This window comes from Saccostrea cucullata, unplaced genomic scaffold (assembly GCF_032062105.1).
Source record: "Saccostrea cucullata isolate Sc308-1 unplaced genomic scaffold, CSIRO_AGI_Scuc_v1 ctg8537, whole genome shotgun sequence".
NCBI classification, from domain to species: domain Eukaryota; kingdom Metazoa; phylum Mollusca; class Bivalvia; order Ostreida; family Ostreidae; genus Saccostrea; species Saccostrea cuccullata.
Genome location: NW_026926160.1, coordinates 6,644 through 22,500, shown reverse-complemented (window position 1 = coordinate 22,500; position 15,857 = coordinate 6,644). Strand labels below are relative to the sequence as shown.

At 32.0% G+C, this 15,857-nt stretch overlaps 1 protein-coding gene across 1 annotated transcript; it reads left to right on the top strand.

The window, feature by feature from the left end:
• The first annotated feature begins 8,265 nt into the window (after positions 1 to 8,265).
• Positions 8,266 to 12,759, top strand: LOC134270962 (E3 ubiquitin-protein ligase DZIP3-like). Its single transcript, XM_062753229.1, has 5 exons — positions 8,266 to 8,375; positions 9,299 to 9,961; positions 10,426 to 10,467; positions 11,962 to 11,985; positions 12,420 to 12,759. Exons 2-5 carry the CDS (start codon positions 9,337 to 9,339, stop codon positions 12,467 to 12,469), a joined length of 741 nt encoding a protein of 246 aa, XP_062609213.1. The 5' UTR covers positions 8,266 to 8,375; positions 9,299 to 9,336; the 3' UTR covers positions 12,470 to 12,759.
• The last annotated feature ends 3,098 nt before the right edge of the window (positions 12,760 to 15,857 follow it).

Below are 15,857 nucleotides of genomic sequence, written 5' to 3'. Positions count from 1 at the left end.
AGCTGGGAAACATCTTGAATTTTTATGAGTAATTAATGTACAAATGTCAAATGTGAGAGTCATATCTCATCTCATCTCAATCAAAAGTTATAAGCAAATGCAACATTTTTGAAAAGTAGGTTAGGCTTCAAGGTCAAGGTCACAGAGTCAAAGTCATGATTCATTTGGAAAGATCTTATCACAGGTAATAATATACATGCATTATAATATGAATGCCCTAACTTTTCTCTGTCAAAATGATAAATTTATAACAATTTAATTTTTTTGCAAGTAGGTCAAACTTCTAGGTCATATGTAAAAAAAAAACCATGCCATTCTCACAGGTAAATACTAGTACATAAGTTTAATATGAATGCCTTGTCTCTTCTCATTCAGTAGATATGACCGTGATAACCAAGGTTAATTTTATTCAGACAGAAGAACAGTCTGACATACAAATGTACATATTTCTATATGAATTGCATGGGTAAAATTGGACCAGTGGTTCTAGAAAAGTTAAAAATGTAAAAAGTTTTCAGACAAACAGATGGACAACATGTCACAACAGACGTTATATGACAAGGAAACCAGAAAAGCTCAAATGAGTGTTTTGAAAGGGTTACAATATGGTTGCAGTACTTGAAAAGCTGGGTTTTTTTCATGCAGAGATATGCATGACCAACATATTCATGTTTTATATTTTCTTTAGTAATTTGTTTGTTTGTTGTGAATACATATCTCATTGGAATTTTTCCGTCATATGAAGACACCACCAAATAATAATGAAGACAAGATGTGTTTGTGAAACACTGATGTCCCTGTCTGGTAGCCTATGGCGAAGGTTGAAGTTTCTCAAATATATGTCAAACTCAAAGGTCAAGGTCAAAAGGTTCAATTGTTGGTATCAGAAAAAAAGTCTTGTCACAAGGAATGCACATGTGAAATAAGTAATCCCTAGTACTTCCTCTTCAAAAGTTAATTGCCAAGGTTAATTTTTTAAGTGGTTCAAAGTCTACGGTCAAGGTCAAACATATTTATACCTGTTGACAGTTCACAATGAATACACATGTTAAGCATGAAAGCCCTAGCACCTACTGATCAAAATTTAGGCCAAGTTTAAAGTTGGGTATTTTTCTTGTAAAAATTTGTATTCTAGGTCAAGTGATCAGAGGTAAAAATTAATGGTACCCAAATAAAAGGTCTTAATTGTCACAAGAAATAAACCTATAAAATGTGGAAGCCAATTGTATAGCCCATCCCACTTAAAACTTATGGGCAAGGTTATAATTTCTGCAGACAAATATACAGACATAATATAAACACAAGAAACAAAATATGTACATAATTAGTCAAATGGAAAAAAATATACTATTTAATTGGAATCACAAAATAGATTGTTATTTCAGGTATAGGGAGTGGGTAGGGAGATTGGAACACCCCCCCCCCCCTGGAATTTCCTTTGTTATTTAAACAAGAATATATACTGAAGCAAATAAAAAATGATTTTGGACATCCTCCCCCTAACTAAGAAAAATTTGGTTTTTTTATTTTGTTTATTTGTTTTCAGTGTATGATTTTTTTCTCCTGCTTGTCAGGAAATTCTAGGCATGAATATTTTGACTGAGATGTGAACCCCCCTCCCTACTCCCGAAAAAAATTCTGGATCCGCACCAGTATTGGCAGTAACTGAATGTCACATCGACAAGGGGAGATAACTTCACAATATGAAATTCGTCTAGTGTGGCATGCGATGATCTTTGACCCTTTTTGAACTTTAACCTAATCGTTTGGGTTTATTTTACCCCCACTATACTTAAACTTGTACTTACGGACCTCCATTATAGTGAGGTCCTGTAAACTTCATGAAATATAAATCCAATTATAACACAAAATGAATTAATCCAAAGCACACCATTCTGCAGCATGTTAAAATGATATTCCATTCGGAAAACCTCCGTGCCGTCGATTCCGTCACCTTATCAGATGAAGTGGGAATCGGCCGAGGTGTACCGAATGGAGTTTAATCTAAAAATATGATAATGGGTGACGCAACGTGATGTGATGTAGAATTTACATGTCAAGAACACATTTTAAATTAATTCATAACAAACACTGTTTTAACAAAACTGTTCCATCTACCCAATTCCCAAAAGTATGTACTGTTTGATTGTGGTGTCGAGAGGGGGGGGGGGGGGATTATTAAATTTAAAAAGGTCCTAATATGGCAAAACATTTATCAAAATCTAACTTACATTATTAATAGAATTCAAACTGGTATATAATGAATTAAGCATGTAAAATAAATATAAGAGGTTCTGAGTTATAGGTCACAGGGATAATTTCATACCCAATTTTATGAATACATATGTAAATTACAGGCACGTAGCAACCGGGGGGGGGGGGGGGGCTGCCCCTTTTTTTCCCAACATTACCTGTACTATAAGAAAATGTCCATTAAAAAGATGGTTGCCCCCTCCCCCCACTTTTAACCACAGTATATATATAGCAAGGAAATATGGGAAAAATTGAAAGTGAAAGTAATTTTGCCTTGAAAAAAAAGTGGCCACCACCCCCCCCCCCACCCCACCCCCATTTCATTTTTTTTCCTTGTTAATTTTTTTAGGTTAGTAAAAAAAATTTTCTCAGGTTGCCCCCCTCCCCACTTTCAAAAATGATGCTACGTGCCTGAATTATATAGAATTATTTTGACTTTTTCTTGGTAAGCCGCCCGTAGGATTGTGTATTTAGAGGCAAACACCTTAGTGCGGGTATTACTATCTCATGACAGCATCTAGTTAAATATTTCTTCAGCCTTCTGCTTGATGACATTGAGTTGGCATTGTCAATTCTCTTATTTTATTCTCTTATTTTATAACATGTTCAATGTGACACTGTTGTATAATACATTTGTTTCTCTCTGTTGCAATGTTAAAAGGGACATTGCCACAGTTTAAATTGAATTTTTAAAACCAGTTTTAATGTTTTCAACGTAATACACGCGGATGTGATATGTGTTCTTTTCACTGGTGTAATTTTGGTCCAATAATTGAATGCATTTCCTTTTTCATATCATAAATTATGTTCATTACGTTGAGAATCAAACGTTTGATAACAATACTTTGTAAAATGAAATGAAATAAGAAGTGAATTGTAATGTCTTGCAATGAAGATAAACCGTAGTTATATTTACATATTTATTAAAATAAAGAAATATTTTGTGAAGCTTTTCAATTAATCAACCGCTTATTTCATTAACCTGATGACTGGACTAACTTAAATTAAAAATGATAAAGAGAACAATGTATAAAAAAATTATTTTTACAGTATAGTTAGATTTGAATTTATTTCACAAATATTTACGAACAGGAATCAGGCTTGCATTAATTCCAATAAACATGAACCAATAACAAAATTTAATTTATGTTTTACAAAATTATTTCTATTTTTTTCCTCATTACAGGTAAAATTGTTGCGGTCATTAATGAACACTGTGAGCATAAAACATTTGAATTCATCACAGCGTAAACATACATGTAAAACAATGATAATCTAATAAGGCATCTAAATATGTAAAAAAATATTTTATATTTTTGTATTAAAATATTAACTTCGATATCTTCAACGTGTCTATGTTTGGACAGGATTTTAAAAACTCAATAAATTACCGGGTATATCGTGAAGTATAAAAGTGTATGTTTTCAATTCAATTTCTTAAGTTAGGATGAAACCAAAAATACGTGTTTGTTTTATTAATTCTTATTTCCCTTAAAAATACAATTAATAAAACTTACGTACAAAACTTCTTTTGTTGCAACTCTCCGAAGAATAAAATTCTGCAGAAAATCAAACTTTATATAGGGGTAAATTTTAGTTAATCTTTTTTCCTCGTATTTTAAAAATAATTATACGAATTTCCCATTTTTACAATTCATGTCCTTGAAATCGCTAGACCACACCATTTTATAATGAAAAAATCCTACAACAGGTTTTAATAAAAGTTTACATTCACTTTTAATGTAATCATATGGAGCTACAGAGATAATAAACTTATGGGTACTCATTTTGACGTCAACATTTTTCTGAATTGTGTCTTGTTCTTAGTATTGAAAATTACATGTTCTTCAATAATCATAAACATATTCTTCTTTCACAACAGGAAATTGCTCTGTAAAATAACAAGAATAATATACATGTATGAAAAAGAATTAGCTGTAAGCTTTAAATACAAGACGCCCATGGCGTCTTGTCACCTGGTGACAGACACAGATGAATCAAACCACATACCATATGCTGCAACATCTAAATAAAGATATAAGCAGCTGTTATGAATAACAAAAAAGCAGAAATTTATAATTAAAAACTATGTCATTTATTTGGTAATGAAGAAAAATCTAAATACATATATTTCCTTGTAATCTCGAAAAATATCCTGTTATGGTGTAGTTCACTGACCCCAAATTTCCTTTTCATTATATTTTCATAAATAAATAAAATAAACACTCTAGAATAAAATTTAAAAATCACACAAAAAATTTTAATACCCAGGACTATGTTTGAAATACAATTCCAATTGAATTTAATTTTAGAAATGCAAAAACATTTTTTTCTTAAAAGCGTATTTAACCTTGTTCGAATAAATATACATTCTACTCAAGGAGGTAAAATTGTTTTAGTTATCATATATTAAATGAATGTCATAGAGTTATCACATTTAGCACAAATCAATAATAGCGCTCGCGGTGTTTTTGGAAGGTTGGAAGGATGTGAGCTCGAATCTTGACCTCGACTGACCCAAGCTGATAGAAAATGGTTAGTATCTGTTCCTACGCTTCGTTGTCAGCACTTTTAAATGAAATTCTGATAAAGACCTTAAAATCGAGCCCTGTCTCACTACAAAGAATGGATGGACTTTACGCTTTATTTTGAATCTTTTTGCGACTCCTCTTTCAAGCTGTAAATGAAGTGAATCTAAAATATTACGAGCAATGGAAAGAGCTACATATTCTTGGTTATATTAGTTGGAACATTTGTACAAAAACAATTCCCTGTTGCTATTAATCAAACTTGAAGCAATGATACATGAGTGTCGTCTTCCGGAATTCGACCTCTACCCGGAGTGGTTTTGTTGTCACACAATCAATATTTATAGGAGGCGGGGCTATCGATCGGTGTCATTGTTGACATCTCTCTCTATCCCTCCTCTCTCTCTCCAAAAAATCGAATACGCGTTTAGCATATTACAGCGATATGTATTTGAAATTCTTTCTAAAATGTGATGACAGGCAAAGTTAAAACAATATTTAATATGCTAAATTCTGAAAATGGCAACAAAACACGCTCAAAGACATTATTTAGATCGAAGTCAGGTTGAAGAGTACAATGTAACTGTTTTCACGAGTACACTCGCAGGTGGACATCACCTGATGAATTTTAATATTAAACAAGTCAATCGAAGACATAACAATGGAGGCGAGAAGTTTGTTTGGAACATGTTTTTTTGTTAAATTAAGTATCAGCACACGTTTGTCGGCTCTTCTCCTTTTAATATAGCATTATTTTGTTCAATATACAACTACAGTTTTCATAAGAACAGCCGACAAACATGTGCTGACTATGTATTCAGACGATGAAAAACGCGTGACCCTGATTATCTATTGATATTCAAGAAATCGTCAGGCACCATGCCTTCGATATTCATTTAGTTTACCTCGAAAAGAGGGTTTTTGATTCACATCCGTACAAATGGGACCGGATATGCTCTGAAATGATTTTGAAGAATATAAAAGGATTTGCATTGGAAATTACTATCAAATTAAATCAAAACAAACCATTTTGAGATTGCATACCCCTTTTATCCAAAAAAATAATCTGTATGAATACTAAATTCAATTATCATTAATTTTCTTAACGTTTTTTTCTCGATTTCAAATTACAGTCGGAGATTTCTGGATTGTTCCTGGTAAATACACAGAGTTTTGTGTGTTATCCGTGGAAATTCTCTTTAAGTGGTAGGTTTGGAACCACAGTTAAATAATTTCAGAGAAAATTATGAGTTTTCAAAATGATTGATTGTTTGTATTTTGTTTAACGTCCCTCTTGACAATTCCTCATTCGAATGTAGATGCCAATACTTGTCGGCGGAAATTAATAGAATTTTAATTTAAAAAAAATCAAAAAGAAAGAGTGCATGAAACACCTACAGACAGTCCTTGGTTAAGACCTCATTAATATCAGCAATTAACTCCGAAACATAATTAAATGAAAGTGTAATACGACTTGATATATAAATTCAATTCAAAGAATTCGAATAGACATGCGCTAAAATTCAAAGTACACAATGAATTTACGTAAGAAAAAGTCTGTGATTTTTTCCATAAATTAGAATGGATGTGTCCATAAAACAAGAAACCCATCTTTGATTGCTTCTAATTTTATATTGATATAATTAGATAATGCCTCCAATTTTATAACAGTAAGAAATAATACGGGGGAAAAATACTCGAATAATGAAAAGAACGAAGAAAAATTAAATATCAAGGCGAAAATAGATATCAAAAGCAATAGTTGTGATTTTTTAATGAGAAATATTCATCAATCCTTACAAAAATGCAAATGCTCATGTAAGTACAAAAAAGTTTCTAAGTAAATTTATAATTAATACAATCTCCGTTGATACAAAATGAAATGATGGAAAATGATACAATCTTAGCTAGTTTACTACATTATGATTTTTACTTGTTATAACATTTGCGGGTATATGAAATAGTCTAGCTTACGCTGAATTAGCTACCTAGTTCTTCCGAAATAAAAACAAAGCATATAAAAATTAAGAATATTGTCTAATTAGACCGCATTTCTTTTGTCAGAATTAAGGACAATCTCTTTATCCGAAGAAGTGTTTAACCCTTGTATATTTGAATTTATTTTGGTTTAAACATAGCAAGAATTTTTTTAAAATAAAAATTTAGGTCAACATGCAAGATATTCATGTCGATGTGTAAATTATTTATGAATGCATGCAAGATAATTATATGTATATGCGGGTTAATTATGTAGACATGCAACATAATATTCACATGAAAGATAATTATGTCAACCTGCGACTTGTTTAAATGTCAACATGCGACTTATTTTTGTCAACATGCAAGTTGTATTTTTACAAAGAAGATATTTATGTCAACACACACGATAATAATTAGCATATCAACATACATATCTTACAAGTTAACATAATTATCTTGCATGTAGACATAAATAAGTCACATGTTGACAATATAGTCTTGCATGTTCACATAAATAAGTTGTATTTGACATAATTAACTCGCATGTTGACATAAAAAACTTGCATGATTACATATTTATCTTGTAATTTGACATAAATAAGTCACATTTCTGCATAAGTATGTTGCATCTTTCATCAACGAAGTCAGAAACGGGCGTTAGGAAGTAATTTAACTATATTTGAATTATATTTTCTTATTAGATTCAAGCTGGTAACTTGCATATCAACATAATTAACTTGCATGTTGACATATGTTGCATGTCTACATAATTATGTTGCATGTTAACATAATTTATCTTGCATGTAGGGGGCAGAAATATGCCACCATAGTAAACTGATGGAAACACTTGATTTCAATTTACTCTGATCTTAATAAAAATTGCTGGCCATTTTTACATTCTTAATTAATTGACATTAAATCGACCCAAGAGAAATTGATCTAAGACATCCTGAATTATTCTCTTATCTGAAAATAAAATAAACTCAGGACCTTTCATAAGATTTCCGTTAAAAGCACGTTAACAAATAGACACAGAGCTGGGCAGACGAATGACAGACTACAATAAACAAATCAAGTACAGAAAACTATATTAATTTTTATGTGCAAAAAATTTCAACTATATTTCATTTTCACTTTAGATTTTAGACTCATATACATGTATACTTATTCAAAATTATATGGATAAATGAAAGTGTAAACCATGTTTATGAATTGAGCCTGTAAACACGGTGCCGTGTGTAAATAGTAGGATCATGTGATGTACAGTAAAATTTGCCTTACACATTACAATTCATTTTAAATCATGGGGAATAGTACTTAAGGTTAAGTGAAATCTTCGTTCGATAAACTTAAATGTTAATGTTGGATAAAAAATCACTATCTTAAACTCACTTAACAATTTGCATAATCAACTTCAGGATGTGAAACAAGTGGTATCATACAATCATCTCCTTGAAAATTAGATTGTTGTTTTGTTACATGTAACTACTCACACGCTTGTAAAGTGACAACAAATAACGTGACTTGGTTCATTTTTAAGTCCTCCATGCATTTTGTTTTTAATTACATGTTACAGAAATTAGAAGCATTAAAATGTGGAGCATTTTATAGAGGGTCAGTACTACTTTTTAAAGCTTTCATGTTGTTTTCTTTATTTTTTTTTTATTGGGAGCATATTTAAAGTGTATTCACATTGTATCATATTTTATATATTAACGTATAAATCCTAATATGCCTTCATATATGTATTTCCTTTCTTTGAGGATTCTGAAAATCGCAGATTTTAAGAATATTTGTTAAAAACATAAAAGTTGCATAAAGTTAGTTTTTATCTATGTTTATGAGAACTCAAATTCTCTATAAATTGGAAAAGTGACATATTACGGGGGTGCTCTGTTGACGATGGAATCCGATTTACAAGAATAACTAAATAGGTTTTGGAAATCTTTTTGATGGCTAGTGAAAACGTTCAACCAAAACGGGTTAACAAAAGTCTAATTTGGGAGAGAAAACAATTCTTTCAGTTTTTGCTAGATTTTATTTGAAAGATCTGTTTGTACATTTAATTATGAACATTTAAAAAGGAATACCAAGTATCTTAACTGTTCTCAAAAAAGTATAAGCAGTGGTTCCCGAAACTTCTTATCTCTACTTGTACATGCGTGCCTACATGACATAAATTCAACCACTGACAATTCGGATCTCATACATGTATCCAATTCTATCAGATTCTTTAAGTTTAGTGGGTCTAGCAAAAAATCCATACTCAAAACACAGCAAATGAAAAAGAATTATCAATTAACTCTATATAGGTCACTCGACAAATGAGAAAAAACACATACGTCTTCGGATTCTTCTCTTGGATAAATTTGAAAGTCTTCAAGCCAAAAGCCTTGTTTACTATGAAACACTCATACCCCTTTTAGTCAAGTTAATTCTTAATATTTCAAGTAGAAAGAATTTTTTTATTCGCTCATTTTCAATCAAATTATGAAACATAAACATCGATGCTTTCGTTTACTTTTTCTTCGTTGTAGATTAGAGGATCAGCAAATTTATTTGTTAAAAATTCGATATGTCTCTATCTAAGTATTCGTCCACCCAGGAAACAACGAATATTGCTCGACTGGCACGGCTTATACTGGGTCCCTGTACCGACGCATTGCGTGACATTTTGAAAACAGTAGTTTTGCCATCAGATTTGTCGAAAAGAGTTAAAGAATACACAGACAAACAATTTAAACTAAAAAGAAATCCACTCACTAAATCACAATTAGAAATCATTTTCCCTTCACCACAGACAACATACAGTGGGGATTATTCAGAATTTGACATATCTTTATTGTATTTGCTTCTAAGGAATGTTAGTAAAATACCCCCGCATTCGGAAGGTTGGGGAGAAATTCCCAAACCCGGCGATAGAAGTGTTGCAGCAAACATTGAGAGGCTTCGCCTTGTCAGAAACAAATATTACGGACACGCTGCAGATTCATCTCTTTCCGAATCAAATTTTGGAACGGAATGGCGGAACATCCGAGATATCGTTGTAGAACTAGGGTACCACCTTGGAACCTCGGTGAGGTACCAGGACGCCGTCAACACAATAATAACTTGTTCAATGGACCCCGAACAAGAGAAAAAATACATCGAGTTACTTGGAGATGTGAGAGAATTTCATAAAACTGTAGACAATCTTTCAAGTAAGTTGAATTTTAAATTGTGGATCAAGTTCTATGTTTCTGAACACTGTAAAAAATGACGAGTGAAAGTCACTAAGGAGATTAGTAAATTTACCGGTACTGTCCATACAATCACTACATTAAAAGAAGATTTACTATGTATTTGGATATATTTACTAGATAAGATGAGTAATTATATCGAGTTACTTTCATTTGGTATCTAAGTATACAAGCGACCCCCACTCCACAACTCACTATCTTAATCAGTAAACTTAAAGACTTTTAATCACGACAAATGCATTACGAGGTACAATATTAAATTCATTTTTTTCTTTCAGCGAATATACATGTATTGCGTTTTGGAATACTTCCGAATTTTAAAAATGTGTATAACACATATGACTTCTACCGATATCACTTTGCTAATTTTGATAAATTATCCATGATTTACCCTTATTATATTACCTAAGCTTTATATTTTTCAGCTCAAATCCAGACTATCCAGAGAGAGTTGATACTGCCCCAAGGTAATAAACGCATGCTAATTAAATTCACATATGACCTGTTAAAATGGCTTGTAGAGCACCATTAATATACAGTACTAACCAGATACATAAACTAACATACTAGGTATCCCAAGAAAGTCCCATCGACTAAGGTCTAAGAATCCAAGAAATCTCAGGGACTTTCTAGGTTTGTTCATTCACGCGTGGAAAATTTCAAAAGACAAAAAAGCTCATCCTTTATGTATCTGAATTTTGGTTTTTTATTTTTATTTTAATTCATTTGCAGCAAAAAAATGGCGGCTAGTGTTTTTTTTAATACAAAAAATATATACGGCAAAATAGATAGAAAATACCGGTATTTCATACTAAAATCAATATCTTATCATATCAGCTCGAGTGGCTCCATATCAGCCCGAGGGATGTTGTGACATATGATATGGATTTAAGTATGTAATATTCTATTTATCATATATTCAAAATAATTAATATACGAGCACACATGATATGATCATTGAAGAATGTTTTGTGCCTATTTATGACCTTTTTGTTGAAAATCCAGTAGAGCCAATTTTAGATTACAGAAAAAACTAAAACGGCAAATGGCATTCAAGAATTATTTCACCTGAATATTTAAATAAATTCAAGTAAATTAACTTTTAAACTTTATTCAAGTGTTACTTCCGGTTTGATATGGATTTTCTAACTGTCGGTCCAATACTTGATATGGATTTTCGGACTAATCCTTGATATGGGGTATTGTGACGTCACACGTATCGCATCGTGTAGAATCGGTGTATTTAATACTAAGTAAATGATCAGGAGAGAATTTCTACTGAAGAAAATATTCTAAATGTATGAACCGACGATTCGGGGGGGGGGGGGGGGGGTTAAAATAATCTCAAGTGGTTTTCAGAGTTACCCCTTTATAGTATTGTCGGATAGAATCAAATAGCAATTTTTTTAGTATAAATATTTGTTTTTGTAGTAAGTAAAACGCAGTAGATTTATGTTTTGTAATCCATTAAACACGTGTACTAGAAAGAGAACTTTTCTGCCATCAAAGTTACTTGACTTGAAGTGACGCTATTCATGATACTTTCAAGTTTCATATTATAAAAACAAGATTGAACTTCCCTGTTTTATCAAGTGTCATCAATTTCCGCCGTTTTGTGTTAGTCATCATTGCAACTACTCTACCAAGCGTTATGATTTGCTAGCTTAGATTTTATTGAAGCTAACACTACATATGTACTAAATTATTAATTTATATTTTCAGTTTTTAATTAAGATAACTATTAGATGACTTTTTTGTTGTTTACAACGAGGCGTGCAATATTGAACGCTCGTATTTTCAATGTGCTGAACATATACGTAATACAAACAACGTTCATTACACCGCCAAGATATTGAATCCTTAAACCTCTTGACCTTAATTAGATTGGTAGATTTTTTAAATAATATTCATTACTTATATATACAACAACAAAATAATGAATTGCTTTTTTTTCTTTGTAGATCCAAGAATTGCTAAAATGATCGGTTTGTAAATTTTGAGTCACATTGGGTGTAATTTGAAAACCTATGTGTTGCTTCATTCATTCAATTCTAATTGCATATAATGAGAATATTTACTTGCATTACTTGAAATTTGACAAGCATGCAGTAATTTCCTCTGTTTAAAATTATAAAGAAGAATATGTATGTTAATAAATGACAAAAGTAGAAGCGGATATCAAAAACATGACCTAGATATTTCAGGCAGGAATAAAAAAAAATGTACGACAATATTCTTCACTTTAGGAAATATCTGTTATCGGTGCAAGCTGTTTTATTTTTTATGAGTATGTAAGTTAAATCGAAAAGCGTAAATAGGGAATGAAAATGAAAGCTGTTAACAAATTAAATTTTGGGAAGAAAAAGATCCCTTATTAAGTATTTTTTTTTAGAAGGGATTCTTTTTTTCATTATTTTAGAAACAACCCGAAAAATGATAACGATGCATCATGAAGATATAAGCCATTGATTAGTAATAACTCATGCATTTGACAAAGCAAAGGAGCTGATAAATACTAATGGCTTCGTGGTTCTTAAGGGAAACCCCGAAACTGGAAAAACAACGATTGCCAAATATTTATTGAAGCAACTAATGGAGGACGGAAAACCTCCTCTTCAACTAAATAAATTCTCAGACTTGTAGGGAAGCATTTCACCCGGAAATGGTATTGTAGTTTATATTGATAATGTGTTTGGGGAATGGTCTTTTTTGAACAGTGATGCTCAAGAATTTACATCAACAACCGAGAAAATAAAAGCCTTGACAAAATGCGACAAGAAATGATGTTTATCAGGAATATAAAAGCAATGGGAGGGAAAACATTGATGCATTTTTTCGGTCATCAATGATTGATCTATCAAATAACTCATATGCATTGCGAAAAGAAGAAATTCTTCAGATGTCAAAAAAATACAATTTATGTGAATACATAAAGGATAATGACCTTCTAATCAAGGTTGATAAAAAGCCTATATCGATAGGATTTCCACAATGTTGTAATCTAGCCAGAAATAATGAAGTCATTAAACAGAAAATATCAGAGTTTCTTATGGAACCTATGACTTTTTTGAGTGACTACTTCAGGAATCTTGTGAAACATCGGACTGCAAAAGTTGCCGTACTTGTATATCTTCTCCTTCGAGGCGGAAAAGTGGAATTCAAAGTAATCGAGCAACCTCACGTAGACATAGAGACCAAGGGTGTCGCTCAAAAATTTGTGGGTCTAAAGGCGTCTTGTGTGAATGACTTCCAAGATAGTATTGATTGTTATGATGGGTTTTTGGTCATTCGAGATTCGATGGAAAATATCTGTAGGTTCTCCCATAGCTCAGTACAAGAGTCTCTTTTTATTGCCCTGTTTTATTTTGATCCTAAACGTATGATACAGGATTGTCACCATTCCTTACTACAAAAATTGTCAACAAGTGAATGCCAAACTGATACACAAGTTTTAATTGGGCAAAATTTATTTAATGATAATGCATCTCGAGTTGCTAAAATCATTTCAAAAAAGGTTGTAACTGAATATGAGTCGATATCTTTGTTGGCATTATGGAAGGATTCAACCTTTAATGAACACATGTTAGCATCAACGCCTTGTATCTCTTCATTTAAAAGTTGTTCTGATACGAACGGGGATTCAATGATGGTGCATTTTTCGATAGCTGGAAATAAGCGATGGGTAGAATACTTACTTCCAAATTCTAATAAAGATCAAAGATATCGGTCACTAAACGCTGCTTGCTCAAAAAATCAATACGATATTTTCAATCTTATTTTATCTTCTGATGTGAGATGTGTGATCCAAACATGCTTTAATGCCGTAGAAAGTGGTAATTTAGAATTACTACTTGAAGTGTGTGCATCTGCAGATCTTCCTCAAACATGGTATACAGTTAACCCATTGTGGAGTCGAGGCAGACACAGCTTACAGGAAATATGTCTTAAGCGGCGTATACAGTTTATTGAACCCATTCTTTCAAAATATCCCTTTCTTTTGCATATTACAGAAAACCAGGGTTTTGATGCATTACAATACGTTGCTTTTTGGGGACGAGTATGCATTCGAAATACTTCTGAAATTTGGCTCTGATCCGTATGTTAAAGACTAACACTTGTCATACGATTCTCATAGGCGCATGCCTAGGCGGAAGAATAAATTTCGTTAAGTATCTCATTAAAAAAATATCCTGCATTACTCCATTACCATTCAGATAATCATGGAAAAAGTATCTTGTACTGGGCAGCTTTCTCTGGGAAAATTGATGTGTTTGAATATATATTAAATCTTTTCGAGGAAGGAAATAGGATGTCACTTTCATCAGGTAGGAAAAAACCTAACGCAAATGGAACAGATATATCAGGACAATCTGTTCTAAACGTTGCGTGTGAAAATGGTCATTATGAGATGTGTGATTATCTTTCTAAAAAATACCCTGGGCTTCTGAATGTTTGTGACAAAAATGGAGTAAATGTCCTTCATTCTGCGTCGTTAGGGGGAAGTGTATCTCTTTTTCGGTACTTATCAAAAAGATTTCTAAATATTTCTTCTACAACTGATAGTGGAAAGACTGTGTTGCATATATGTTGCGAAAGAGGTAAATATATGAAAATGTTGAAATATCTGGTTCAAAGGCATCCTTATTTATTATACGTCACAGATCAGGGAGGATGGACTGTGTTACATTCAGTTTGCTCTGGTGGGAATGTTGAAGTGCTTTCTTTTCTTGTCACAAAAGGTATGGATCTTTTTACATTGACAAATGATGGTAAAAGTATCCTGCATATTGCTTGTTTCAGTAAAAAATATGAGATGTGTGAGTATCTTGTCGACCATTATCCTGTTTTATTGAAGACAAGAGACAAAAATGGATGGACAGTATTACATGTCGCTTCCTTTGTTCAGGATTTGAACTTCTTAAGATATCTTCTTACGAAAGATATAGACATCACTGCAGAAGATAACGAAAGGAAAAATGTTCTTCACATTGCTTGTTTGAAAGGAAATATTAAAATTTGTCAGTTCCTGATAAAATATTCTCCAGAATTGCTTCATAAAAAGGATCTTTACGGCCACACTCTTCTCCATTGTGCCAAGGAAGCAGAGAAGTTGGAACTAGTTGAGTATTTAAATGGTCTTGAACATGCTTCTAGTAATAAGTCATGGAAGACAAGTACTGGCTGTTTCTCTTTTTTTAGGTCCAAAAGGCGTTGAATATTCGTAAAATGTGTGGTTTTCAATGCAAGTACCCTGTGTCTGTGTTTTCCTGAATTCGCAAGCTTCGAAATTCTTTACAGTTTTATTTACTTGAAATGTTTCAAGACTGATTCTGAGTTGTAAAAATCGCATTATGAATTCATTTTATCTGATTATAAAACCAATTCAATACACCGGGGAACCGTTGTTTTCATCAATATATTTTTCCTATTTCTTTCAAATGATACATTTTTATTGTGTTAATAACTTACGGCAAAGACGGTTGATTTAAGTGCAATTTTTTTAAATATTTTAATTCTTAGCGGAGAGAGAACTTCAAGTTAATTTTTTTTTAAATATTTGTTTTAACAAAATTTAAAGAAGGAATTAAATGGTTTTTGTTTATCAGTATTTACTGTGTACTTATTCATTTTTTTACATATGGAATTTGAGGTCCGTGTTCAATATTTATATTTCCTATTACATGCAGCATGATACATATCTATCAAATAACAAAAAATAGCGTTGTTTTTTTATGAAAGAGGGAGCTAGAGAAAGAGTCAAATTTTCAGTTAAGGTCTTTTTATAGAAAAATAATGTATAGATGTGACAGACCGTGCTGCATCTCTTACCTGGATTTTACTGGATACATCGAGTCGT

What these genes read in the sequence shown, in the direction of transcription:
- LOC134270962 (XM_062753229.1), top strand. Translation starts at nt 9,337, where the DNA reads ATGTCTCTATCTAAGTATTCGTCCACCCAGGAAACAACGAATATTGCT. An exon ending in AGAGTTGATACTGCCCCAAG is followed by an intron (nt 10,468 to 11,961) that starts GTAATAAACGCA and finishes TTTTCTTTGTAG; the next exon opens with ATCCAAGAATTGCTAAAATG. An exon ending in AAGAATTGCTAAAATGATCG is followed by an intron (nt 11,986 to 12,419) that starts GTTTGTAAATTT and finishes TCATTATTTTAG; the next exon opens with AAACAACCCGAAAAATGATA.